Source organism: Crassostrea angulata, chromosome 5 (assembly GCF_025612915.1).
Source record: "Crassostrea angulata isolate pt1a10 chromosome 5, ASM2561291v2, whole genome shotgun sequence".
NCBI lineage: Eukaryota > Metazoa > Mollusca > Bivalvia > Ostreida > Ostreidae > Magallana > Magallana angulata.
The window spans coordinates 582643-596271 of NC_069115.1; the positions used below are offsets into that span (position 1 = coordinate 582643).

Here is a 13629-nt window from a genome sequence, read left to right on the forward strand (position 1 = left end):
AATTTCCCAAGGACTTTCTAACATAGTTTATTGACATTTTAATAATTGCGCAGTTTGCATAAACAACTTACATGTTTATTTCATGGTACTTAACAAGGTCATCTGTTTACATACGTCTCCCAAACAAAAGAAATATCCCAAAGGAGATTTCTTCTGCCTGGTGTCCAGAGCAGGAAAGTGTCCTTGATCTCCCCTAATTCGGATGAACTTTCCAGCGACATACCAGTTAGAACATCTATTTAAGAGGTAGCATCAAGTGACATTTTTCCTTTTTTGGCTAGGGACAACAAATAAAACAATCAAGTACGATCAACTAATCAAGATGACCAGGATTATCACTTAATAACGGTGATCAGGATATAAAACGTGTTAGCGGTGATTCATATACATATAGGTGATCAGGTTATATAACTTGTTACATGTGACCAGGATATATACACAATTCAAACAGTTACATAAGCTGTTACATAATATCTATGCATCTCAAACAATGTAATGGTCAATAATGACCAGGGTCAAACAATCACAGTCACATATTTTACAGTTCATAATGGTCAAGAATGACCAGGATTTCAACAGTTCATTATAGTAAAAGTTACATTGTTCGTGGTGAACGGAAATGATCAAGATTCAATGACTAGGATTCTTAAAATATAAGAACATACAATTTCCTGACAATATTACAATATAAAGATCAAAATTGTTAAAGCACTTCAGGTCCAACAACTAACACAGTTGCCGTAGTTTCACATTGTTCGTCGACATTTGGAAACAGGATCCTTCCAGAAATGAATTTACATAATACAACACATTTTTTCACAGTCTTCACCGGATTTCCTTATTCGTACATCATAGAATTTATCATTGGGTATAGATTTGGCGCCGATGGCAAGGTGTCTCCTCGCGGAGTGCTTCCTACGCTTTTCTGATTTTCAGACATCATGGCCTTTTCCTCAAGGTATCTTCTTGCGAGTTCGGGATCTGGTTGGTAATATTTGCTCCAAGGAGATTCCAAGTCGTCTTTCTTTCCAGTAAGTCGTTGTATTAAAGTTTCTGAAATGGTTCCGGTACTATGAATGGTCTTCCGGTCTTCCAACTTTCCGTTTCGCCGGGGCTTCTTAGGGGTTGCAATGTCTCTCAGTTCAATATTATGTTGGGAAGTCCGTGCTTCAGGATCGACACAGCTATATGGCGTACTTCCAGGAGAATCCTTTTCGACTTCGTCACTAGGTCTCCCGTGGCAACGTGTCCAACTACCACCACAGCAACTACCCAGTTTCCTAACTTTCTTATATTTCCTAATACAAAGTCCTATCACTATTACCAAAGCCAAAATTAAACACACATAGAACCAACTTCAAGGACTTTCCACCCAAGACGAGGATTTCATGGGTTGCAAATTATTTATTAGCAATTCCGCCATAAGTGAATTCATGGAAAACTTTAATATCTTTATATAGTCTTAAGACATTATATCATGAAAACCTGAGCAACCTTGTCCCATACTCAAGATGTCGATCGCAAAATTTGATTGTTTTTACAAACTATCTTAAATTACTTATAAAAATTAGTGTTACAGATTCTTTACTAAGTCGCTGTCTCATGTATTTTGTATATATGTTAAATTTATTCAACTCCGCATATACATACAAATAACCGAGGTGCTGAGTCCGCGTTCGCTAGTCGGTGTATCTCACTATCTGTTTTTATGTCACAGGGGGTCATCCTGTCATACCTTTTTAAAAGCATGCAATATATACAAAGCTAAGCTCATTCACGATTATTTACATCTACATTATACGATAATATAAATTATTTAGTTTATTATTTTGGCTAATTCCTTCATTATAGCAAACGCATACTCTTGTTTGTTATTTTGTCTACAGGTCTTAGGGATTGATTTACGCGGTTTAGGGATTGGTTTTCGCTGCTTAGGGGTTGGGGTGAAGCCTAGACCTATTTTAACTTCATCTACTTCCATGTCTTCATTCAAGGGAACTCTAAAATTATCTAAGGGAATTTGTGACTCATCGAAGGGTATTTGTGACTCAGGATACTCATTTTCAGACTCTGACTCATAGTCCTCAATTGTCTCTTCTGTCGATTCAGTGTTTTGTTGTTGATCATCCATGATCTTTTTGGCTCGTATTCGTTGTTGAAGTTCTGCTAAAGGGATATCTTCTTCGTCGGAAGATTCTTCTCTTTCACGTTTCTTAAATTGAATTTCTCTTTCCAGTGGTTCTGGTTGTATGTCTTCTTCTTCAGAAGAATCAGATTCTTTTTCAGGTGGTAACACATACTTATTTCTTCTTAGGTTTCTACCATCTTCAGCACTTCCTTGCGAAAACGAAATGGGCCAATGCGAGATGTCAGCCAACCTTATTTGTCGTGCATGGCACTTGGTAGTTGCTCCTGTCAATTGGTTCTTTATGACGAAACTTACTGGTCCTTTCTGCTCGATGATTCTGTAATACGGAAGCCATTTTTTATCTAATTTATTCTGCCTCTTATTATTCTTTAGGTAGACTGGGTCTCCTACTTGAAATTCTTCGTCTTCTTTTCTTATCTGCTTCATCTTTTTGTTTTTTCTTGGCTACTTTCATGATTTTATGTACCAACATGAAGGCTTTATGTTGTTCTTGTAACGCAATCTTATGTTGATCTTCTCCCATATATCTTCGTCGAGGCTTCAACAAGGTATCCAAAGGTAGTACCACGTCTCTGTTATACATAAGATAGTATGGAGAGAATTTTGAGGAATCATTGGGGTGAAATCGGATTGCGGCTAGCGTTTGGTTAAGATGAATATCCCAAGTTTCTGCACTGTCTACCAACTTTTTAGCCATGACATCATGTAAGGTCCTGTGGAATCTTTCTACTTTGCCATTTCCTTGGGGACTGTAATAGGACGTAGTTATATGATTGATGTTAAGTTCCTTTAACGTCTCTTCTACTTTCTTGTTGATATTTTCCGTTCCATTATCCGTAAGGATTTGTAAGGGACAACCATATCTTGGATATATTTCTTCTAGTATCAAGTGTACTATATTGTCTGCTGACTTGTCGGGAACAGGAAAAGCTTCTAGCCATCCAGAATAGATGTCGATGAATGACACTATGTATTTATTTCCTGATAAAGATGTTGGGTATGGTCCAGACAAGTTAAGTCCCATTTTAGCCATTGGAAAAGGTGGTATATCCGTTTCTTGCAATGGGGGTTGATTTTTCTTGTTACTTCTGGTCTGACACACAACACATCCGTCTATGTAGGAATGTAACCTTTTATACAGGTTAGGCATATAATATTTCTATCTGATGACGTCGTAAGTCTTGTCAACTCCCATATGTCCGAGTGCATCATGATATTGTTGCACCACTAAGGACTCTAATTCTCGTGGTACGTACAAGCGAAGTCTTGGGCATTCTGCGTCTCCGTCTGACAGATAGTACATCAATCCATCTATTTCTAGAAATTTCTTTTCTTCGGTTGCTGTCGCAGTTCCTTTCCTGAGTCTATCTTTCAATTTCTTTATTTGTTCGTCGCTCATTTGGCTTTCTCTAACATCAATGTCTTCAGGTAAGTCGATAAATGGCTTAAGTATTTCATCAGGCTGCTTTACTTCACATTTGGCTAGTCTCTTAGGTGAGAAGGCGTTTGAATTTAAAACATTGATTTCAAAGAAATTATCTTTCACATCTGGTTCATCACAATCGGATTGATCTTCCGTTTCATAATCTTTTCCTCCAGATGGTACTCTCGACAAAAGGTCAGCACAGCAGTTGAATCTGCCTTCAATGTATTCCACATTACAGTTGTATCCAGCAATACTTAGTGCCCATAATTGAATCTTTTTGTTCTGCATCGGAGATTCTAGGATATACTTCAATGGTTTATGGTCTGTCCTTATGGTAAACTGAGCGCTGTGAAGATAGTGATCTAACTTCTGTAAGGCATAGTGTATGGCAAAAGCCTGTTTTTCAATAGTTGACCATTTCTCTTGAGTTTTGCTTAGCTTATGAGACAGGTAGTATATTGGTTTGTCTTCTCCTTCATCAGTCTTCTGCGTGAGACAGGCTCCTATGCAGTTATCACTAGCATCGGTATATAAGATGTAAGGTTTATTTGTGTCAGGGTATGCCAATAATGGTACTACTGTTAGGCTTTCTTTAAGGAAATCAAACGCTTCTTGACTGTAAGGCGTCCATTTGAATCTGGCGTATTTTCTTGTAAGGTCAATCAAAGGTTCTGCTATTTTCGAGAAGTTGGGGATGAATCTTCGATAATAGCTGCACATTCCTATGAAACCACGAACCTCTCTGACAGTAGTAGGTGCAGGTAACTTCTGTATAGCTTCTACTTTCTTCGGATCGGGTTTAATTCCGTGTTCATTGATGATGAAACCGAGATACTCTGTTTGTTCTTTAAAGAAACTGCACTTTTTCAACTTTAATTTCAATCCGTGTTGTCTCAAGCGATGGAATACGTCTTGGATATGGCGTAGGTGGTCTTGTGGTGTTTCAGAGAATATCAAGATGTCATCCAGGTATGCAATGGCAAACTCCTCCTGTCCCTGGAGAACTATGTTCATCAGCTCTTGAAAGACTGCCGGCGCGTTACGCAACCCGAATGGCATCCGATTGAACTGGAATAATCCTTTATGGCATGCAAAGACTGTCTTTTCCTTACTAGAGTCTTCTAGTTTTACTTGCCAATATCCGCTTTTAAGATCTAAGGCTGTAAAGTACTTGGCCTTTCCTAGCAAGCATAAGATGTCATCTATTAATGGTAATGGAAATGACACTGGCTTCTCAATCTTATTTAAACTTCTAAAGTCAACACACATCCGATCTGATCCATCTTTCTTTTTCACTACCACTAAAGGAAATGACCAAGGTGATTGGGATCTTTCTACTATCTTGGCTTCCATCATCTCTGCTATCGCCTTATCTATGATTTGTCTCTTATTTAGGGGGGTTCGGTAAGGTAGATTCTTTAAAGGGTGATGACCTTCAGTGTCTATCTTCATCTTCACTGTTACCGTAACTCCAAGATCACTATCCTTTTTGGCGAATAAGTCTTTGTTCTTGTTTACTAATCTTTGTACAGATTGTTCGAATCTTTTTGGTACGTCAATCTTCTCATTGGTGTTTTGTCCGGAGGATATTTCTGAGATTTCCTTGGGGTTAACACTGGTAATACGGCCCACGATATACCCTCTTGGAATCTTGTAGCTCTTATTTGATTGGTTTACGATGATCAAGCGAATTTTTCCGTCTTTGCGAACTTCACAAAGAAAGTCTTTTAAATAAAGTCCTGGTTCCTCCATTATACAGTCATTGTCTATACAATTCACTTCAACCAAGTCACTTTCTTGAGAAGGAAATGTGTTATTCACTTTCCCATAAAACACAGTTACAGTATTTGGTTTCACAAATAGTTTCTTTGAGGTTCTCACAATTGTTGAGATATGTAAGTCTTCTTTGAGTTCCGCATAAGTTTTACCATTTATACGCATGAGTCCTAAGTCAAAATATAATCGAACATTGTTCTTCTTGAGCCAATCGCGGCCAAGAATCAGATTCCGATTGAGTCCCTTTGTCACATATTATGTTCTAACGCTAAACCTGAAATCTTGAAAGAAATATTTCCGTACCCTATCGCAATTAAGGAATTACCATTTGCTGCTTGAAGAGTGGGGATGTCATTTTTACATAATTTAGGGCGAGGGGATAAGTTATCAAACATTTTCTTGCTGATTAAAGATACAGCAGCACCGGTATCCACTAAAGCTCTAAATTTATTTTTACCTATCTTTAATAAACAACTACTGGGATTATTGGTAAAATTAATTTCATATCTAGGTCTTTGTTTACAGTTCTTTCTTCGGGCTTCAACGAAGGAAGAACATCTTAGTTTTCCTGATTTTGTTCATTAACAGAGCGAGGGTTGTATCCTGAAGTCGATCTCTCATTGTTTTCATTCTGAGTGTAGCGTGACCTATTCTGCCGACCTATCACTCTCCCACGGTTTTGTTGCGTTCTCTGATAGCTACGCGAGCTCCAACAGTCAGCACGCACATGACCTACTTTTCCGCAGTTCCAACATTCCACAGGTGAACGGGGGCTCCGTTCAACAGTATGTACAGGCCTATTTTGATTGATTGGTTTATTTATTTGGGGGCGGGACCTAACCTGAGGTTTGTTTTGTTTACAGAATCTGGCTCGGTGGCCTGTCTTTTTACATTTAAAACATCTGTTATTTCGCGCATGGTCGATTTCCATGGGCTCTTCATGCCGAATGTCTACCGGCGCGGGATTGTCTAAGCGATCTCTGAAAAAAGGAAAGGTAGTATCAAAAGTAGGGTTAATTAAACCATTACTTATGTTCTGTCTTTCGGTTATATCTGACCCTCGAATGGCCAATCTCTGTCTTAAATTTTGTTCTCTCATAGTAACTTGAATCGCTGATTCTAAGTCTTTCGGATTCTCTCTGAGAATTTTCATTCTTAGATAATCGAACGTCAGTCCGTCACAGAAAATGTCAACCAATTGTTGCTGCACTAAAGGGTCTTTAATTCTATCTTTGCTAGTTTTGTCTTGTTCTGCGCATTACCGCTAATGCATGTTGTGGGTCTGTTATCTCAGCAAACCTATTTTGTAATGAGGCCCTAAGATCATGCCATGATGGCACTTCCTCGGCTGCTGCCGTTTCGTCTAGATATCTTTTTATAAAATCTACCACGGACCCTTTACTAGTTACATAAGCTAACATCGGGATTTCATGCTCTGGCTTTCCTGACATTAATGCATATTTCTCTACCTCTTTAAGCCACTGTTTAAATTTTCTGGGGTCCCCCTCAAACGGAGTGATTACTGAGGACAAGGGTACTGATAGAGCGGCTGTTACTGCCCTCATTTGACTCATAAAAAATTCTTTTTCGTCATCCGGCTTCGGATGTCTGGGTTCACGGAACTGATATTCCCTGGTTTCATGAAATGATTCCTGACTACTTGATTGGGATTTATCTACAAAACTTTTACCCTGTTCCCCTCTATCTTGACCTAAACTTGCCATACTTTCTTCCAACTGACCCATTTGTCTTCTAAACTCTTCTTTATCATAACCAGTTGCCATGTTAGTAGTTGTTCAAATTACCACTAAAAATAGAGACGATAGCGATATTTAAAAGGATTCTTACCTTACGAAGTTTTCTCAGACGTGTTCCTTATCCTTTCTTGTACTTCGTCTTATCCTGGTCACGGCACCAAGAATAACTATGTAAGCAGATGCAAGATGTTTCCCGAAAACAAATCTTCCCGTCTGTTACTTAGTTAATTGACCAAGTCCAACTCTCACCAAAGTTTCACAAGTTTATTTGGATCGTATTGTGGTACAGTTCTCTTCTGTTCTCCATTGCTAACAATGTACATGCATATATATATATACCCTTTCGGCTGGGACAGACAGTTTCGGTTTCTCATGACCACCTGCGCTGGTCATGAGTGTAGATTTAGTGAGCAAATTCCTAAACAATATTTTAATTCTAAATTCAGTATCAAAACTGTCAAACTGTCCATCACAGCGTCGGGGGATGCGGACTTACAATCTCCCGCATCAGTACAAAACATGAGTATAGGTTAAAAGGTTAACAGAAAACATGTACTTCGTGACAATTATACAAAATCAGATCTCCACAGAGTCTGCAAATATGACAAACATAGCATTACTGTCCTACACCTGGACATATGATATCATGCTGCTGCGCAAACAATTTCCAAAATATAATTTCCCAAGGACTTTCTAACATAGTTTATTGACATTTTAATAATTGCGCAGTTTGCATAAACAGCTTACATGTTTATTTCATAGTACTTAACAAGGTCATCTGTTTACAACCTGTACATGTGCTCTAGCTATTTCAGGTACTTTCGTTCGAAAAAGAGTATAAGCAAAATAATAGGAAAAGGCGCTCTTGTGACCTTTTTGGAGTTCGTGTTTTGTCTTGTTCAATCTGCTCAATATACATTATTTTTTTCTACTACACTATATAAAAAAAATAATTAGCCATATTTACTGATATTTTTAAACATTGTTAAAAGAAGGAAACCACAAAAAATAGAATAAGAGGAGCGATGACAGCTTGAGAAATTACTTATAAGATTACATACACATCGTCTTTAGTCTAATGTTCGTTGTGTGTATTCGTATAGAAAGAGATTTGGTGTGTATGAAGTAGAAAAAAGCTGTACAGTCATACTTTTTGATATATAGAACTACATTTTCTTTTTTTGTTAATAATCATGTATTCGGAAAAAGTTTGTTTATTTAAGAAATATTTTTGATGATTAAGAAAATTGGCTTTATTTTTATATAATAAATACGTGATTTGTATTATTAAATGAAATGCATGCATGTAATAATTTAAGTTGATGAATAAAATGCGATCATGCACAAATAATTTCCATAACAAAATGAATTTTTTCAAATTGCCATTAAATCAGGAGACTACATGTAAGTGCAAGGAAGGAGCAACAAAAGGGAAGGGGGGGGGTCACAGAATATGATCACAATTATACCGTATATCCGGTAATTTTTGCGATTATCTAATTTTTGCATTTTTCGCGATGCATTTTAAATCGCAATTAATTGAATACGCAGAAATTATGTTCTGTATTATTTTCATTATGAAACTTTTTAAATCGCAAAACATTATTGGCGCCAATCAAAAATGCTACAAATTTTCCCCATTTTCGCAAATTTTGTGACACGCGAAAAAAACAGGATATACGGTATTTAGATCCAGGCGGATGTTTTGGTTATCTTAATCAACTATGCTCCTAAAAAGATAAATTTATAAAATGAGACTGATATATATAATTAGAAGATCAGATCAAAATGCTGTCAACCAAATGTAAAATCTATCAGTGGTTAAAATTTTATAAGAATCATTTCCATCTACAGTCACTATAATTAATTAATAATAATTAAACGTAAATTTTGTTACAAAAGTTTGAATACATGTATACATGTGTGTACAAAATTATGAATTCTTACGCGTTCATTTCACTGCTCCATGGACTTTCACACTGGCTAAGCTTGAATTTTACAAAAAAGGGATTGAAATCTTATTTCAAACTACGGGAAATTGTACAAATATATTGCGCGAAACGGTGAAAATCTGACACAAAATATAATAATTAGACATTTGAAACAAGATTATATTAATTTTGTTTATAAACAGTTTTTCTTTTGTTTCACATTCTTTTTCCATGGTATCCTTCGAAATTTGTCATTTAAAACAGGCTTATATTTGTTCCATTACCTGAAAATTATATGCTGTAAACCTTTATTTGTGCGAAAATTTTATGCATATTTTCTACGGGAACTGTACCAGTTATCGGCTAAAATTTAACGGTTTTTTTCGTATGTCTTTAATTTTGGATAAAACCTGACATACTTGAAATGGTGAGCTCCTTGTTTATCCATGGATCCTTATTTAGAATGCAAATAATCTTGTTTTGTGCTTTTTTACACCCCCAGAACAGGCCGAGGTTTTTTTTTACGATTCGCTGTACAAGTTATCGGCTTTGTGATAATGACGTAGTAAAATCCCTATGTATGTTGATCTTATACTCTGTAAAATGTCGTTTGAATTATGCCTCTTAGGAGGACTCACCACCTCACCCTTTCACTATCTGAAAAAAACTCATACTTGTTACATTTGTATAGCAAAATTACTAGAAATAATACATAGTACCCCCTGACACCCTCCAAAACGATAATATCTGTAGAACCCTCTTCCCTCTTAAAATATCTGAATCCACGCATGAACATCACTGTGTTTAACAAACAATCTTCATTTTTATTTGGACTATATATGATGTGGGCCTAAAATGGCCCCGAAAATGAACATCATCATTTTACTGTAATTCTTTGTTTTCTTTGTACATGTACAGATATATATGTGATGTTTTTACATAATGTTCATTTTGATGCAAGTGCCTACAATTTATAAATATGACATCGTAAAAACAACCTTTTGCCGCCATTTTTGCATTTTTGGCATAAAACAACTTGTTTTCAAGCAGCTTTTCTTTCAAAAAACATAGAGCGCATGCTTGAAAAAACAAAATATTTTTAAACAGAAACGTATCTAGCCAAGACTAATAAGCGACAAAAAAATGTCTTTGTTCAAGCATGCGCTCTATATTTCTCACTTTAAAAATGATTTAACTCATATCATATACAGTTCCTTAATAACATTTTTAAAGATTACAAACATATTTCTAATAAACAGCTAGTCAAATATTATTTAAAGACGAGAATACATCAAAGCGAGAGATATATTGCATACTAGTAAATCTCTTATACGCACTGACCGTGGCTATAAAAAAAATTGTTGCTAATGGTATTCAGACTCTAGAAACTCCAAAGACTTTTGGAACAAAAAACAAAGCAAAAAAAAATCACAGTATACCCATAAGGTTATTAATCAACAATGATTATAAATATTCTAACAAAAAAAAAGGAGGGTTTGGAATAATGGTTAGCGAATTTTAAGAATTTATATAACAGAGAAACAAGCAATGAATTTAAAAAAACCCATCAACATAATTCAAAGGCCGATAAATGTATTAAAGAAAGTCATATGGAAGAACGATATTATGATTAGTGTAATGAGGAAACAAATAATTAAACATTATATCAGGACATATGTATATGATAAAGTGTTGTGCGCAAAATTTTAATCTTCACATGGATTGCATTTTTTGATCTTCAAAACAATTTAGACATATATCGATATAGATATGGTATTATATAGAACTGTTAAACAACAGACAACATAGATAGTAAATGGTATACCTCCATTAAAAAATACTTACCAGAGCTAGGAACCAAGTGTTTCAGTTTATGTTAAAAGGAGAGCATTTTGCTCCGACCTTATCTTTGATTCTAAATTTAATGAATTCTAAAGATAAAAAAGCTCTATCAGATTTACAATGTATGTAAAACAAATGCATATTACATAAAATTTGCAGACAATGGAGAGAACTTATAAATGCAAAAAAATAAAAACATGCATTTTTGGTAAAATACGTCATTAACAAATTCTTCATTTGCTATTGCCAAAATATTATCTATAAACTTTTAAGATGCATACGTTGGGGATATTTTCTTATACCATTTTAAATGCTCTTGAATGTATTCACAGTTCATCAGTGCATTCACACATTGATTGTTTAGATTAAATATTGAATCTTTTTCAGCTTTCCTGTTGTCCATTCGGTTAAAACGAGGTTGTCTCTGGAGTCCAAACATAAACCTTGGGGATGGTCTAACTGACAGTTGTCAATATAGCGGATAAAGTGTCCGTTCTGATCCAGGATGTGGATACGGTGGTTGTTACAGTCGGCTATCAGGATTCGACCATTACTGTCCGTAGTGATGCCGCGAGGATAAAATATTTCCTTAGTAGCAGAGGGATGACCAGTGTAGGTAAAACGGAGTCTCCCAGCCTGGTTGACCACAAGTACACTTCTAGCATCAAAATCAGACACACAAATATCTAGATTCCTGTTTTCATTTATATATTTATTGCAACCATGGGGTGAAAAGAGAGGCTTTTTGTTGTCGCCGTATTGAATACTTTGTTTCTCTACTGAACCAGTGTAACGCGAAACTTTTGATTGTTTACCATTGCTGTTCATTAAAATCAGGAGGTCACCAGAGGAGGTACTACAAACGCCGAAAGGTTTCCATCCCCGTAGTCTGATCACTGTCTGTATCTGTGTATTCTTCACTATGTTCACGGTTTTTTCATCGTAATCAGTATAAAGAAGGTCTCCAATCCTTGTCACCAATATATCAATTGGCTCACCCCCTGACTTGGTTTGAACTACCTTCACAAGTTGATCCTTTAGGTTATAAAGCCTCATGCTGCTGCCGCTACACGTCCATATTTCTTCATCATTTAGGCAGGCCACACTGCGTAATGCTATTTTTTCAGTGTTGATTTCATTCATGATCCGTGGTTCATCAATGAGTGATCTATCCGGGTAAGATGACATTGCACCTTTAGATTCCATTGTGTGCATATGCTGTTTATGTTTTGAGAGATATAGCTGACAAAAATACCAAAAAGCCCCAAATTTGTTCTCTGTAAATCTTCAGAGCGAGTGAAATTGTAAGCTTAGTGAGGAATCTGATGAAAGTAACATTCTTGGATATGTAGATAGATGAAAGGCTGGCAGTAATGGAGTCCAGTAATTTATTTCAATTATTACCAATGCATTCATGGAAGAAAACTCTTCCTTTTTCTTTTAACTAAAATAAAAGACAGGTTGTTATCAAACATGTCATTTTACCTAAATGCACACTGCAAGTACGTTAACAGCAATGAATTTAAAAAGGGATGCCCCCACCAACCACAAGACACACTAACTCTTGATATAACTTGTGTCTCATCCATTTTGTAGATTAAAAATCAATTTATAAAACACTCTGGCAAATTTAATTCTATTGATTCTTAAAACAGATTTTATTAAGTCAATAAGTATTATGTACTTTATTTCTGGTAATAAAGAAAACAAAAACAATGATCGTTGATTATTTTCAGTACGTATGTAGATGTCATTTGTCACTAATTCGTATCGTTTTCAATTGACAAGATTACACAATAACCTTGATTTTTTTTTAAATAAGACGCGGGCTTTGGCTATCTGCCAACTTTAAATCAATATACTCTTGCACAACCTTTATCGATGTATACTTTAACTATCTTTGTGATATGAAATATGAAACCTTAAAATGATTATTTTTATTTTGATGAGATAAAATACTTGACACAACAAACTTCATATCACCTTCACCATACAAAAAAATTATTTATCGTAATAAAACTACTCAAGTATTTAGAAAAACTGATTAAAAAAAAACAAAAAACGAAAAACCTTGTTTATTTTCACACAGAATATGATAGTTAGCAGACATTTCTGTATATTACATGTATATGCTTCCAACACCCTAACCTTGATGAGCATAAGGTACAATATTTGAGACCGTCGACATATCAGGATTATGGGTAAGCTTAAGGCGACGATGGTACGCAAAATGTGTAAGAGAAACAGAAACAGATATTTGTTATGAACCTGTGTCTTCAGGTATATAAATCGATCACTTTTCCAAACAAGCTTACGGGATAATCAACTAGAAAAATTTAAGTTTTTAAAAATGGTCTAAAAATTGGTCATAAAAGAAAAGTGTTTTGTCTTAACTTTATAAAAAAAAAGGTTACCAGTAGCTTTTTTAAAATAATGTTCACGCCCCTGAAATAGCATTAAAGTTAAATCCACAAATACATTGGCACTTACCTGTCTCTTGTTGAAACCGGAGAATGCATGTACTGCGTTTGATTTTTAACAGGGCGTATCTAAAATCAAAGTCCTGTTTGTAAGCAGGCAAGTCGTCAATGACATTATTAATAGATCAGTATACAAAACACTGATTGGAAGAAAGCTTAACCGTTAAAGAGTGCAGTCTTATGATTATGTATAAAAAGCAATTATTTACATTATCTATCTTAATAGAATATTAAACCGCCAATCAACTGACCTGAAAACAGTTCTTTT

At 35.5% G+C, this 13629-nt stretch overlaps 1 protein-coding gene across 1 annotated transcript; it reads right to left on the reverse strand.

Moving 5' to 3' along the window:
* Nucleotides 1-8759: 8759 nt before the first annotated feature.
* Nucleotides 8760-13629, reverse strand: LOC128186205 (protein lin-41-like). The gene is made up of 2 exons (XM_052855990.1): nucleotides 13372-13629; nucleotides 8760-12325 (listed from the first exon to the last, which is right to left on the reverse strand). Exon 2 carries the CDS (start codon nucleotides 12094-12096, stop codon nucleotides 11242-11244), a length of 855 nt encoding a protein of 284 aa, XP_052711950.1. The 5' UTR covers nucleotides 12097-12325; nucleotides 13372-13629; the 3' UTR covers nucleotides 8760-11241.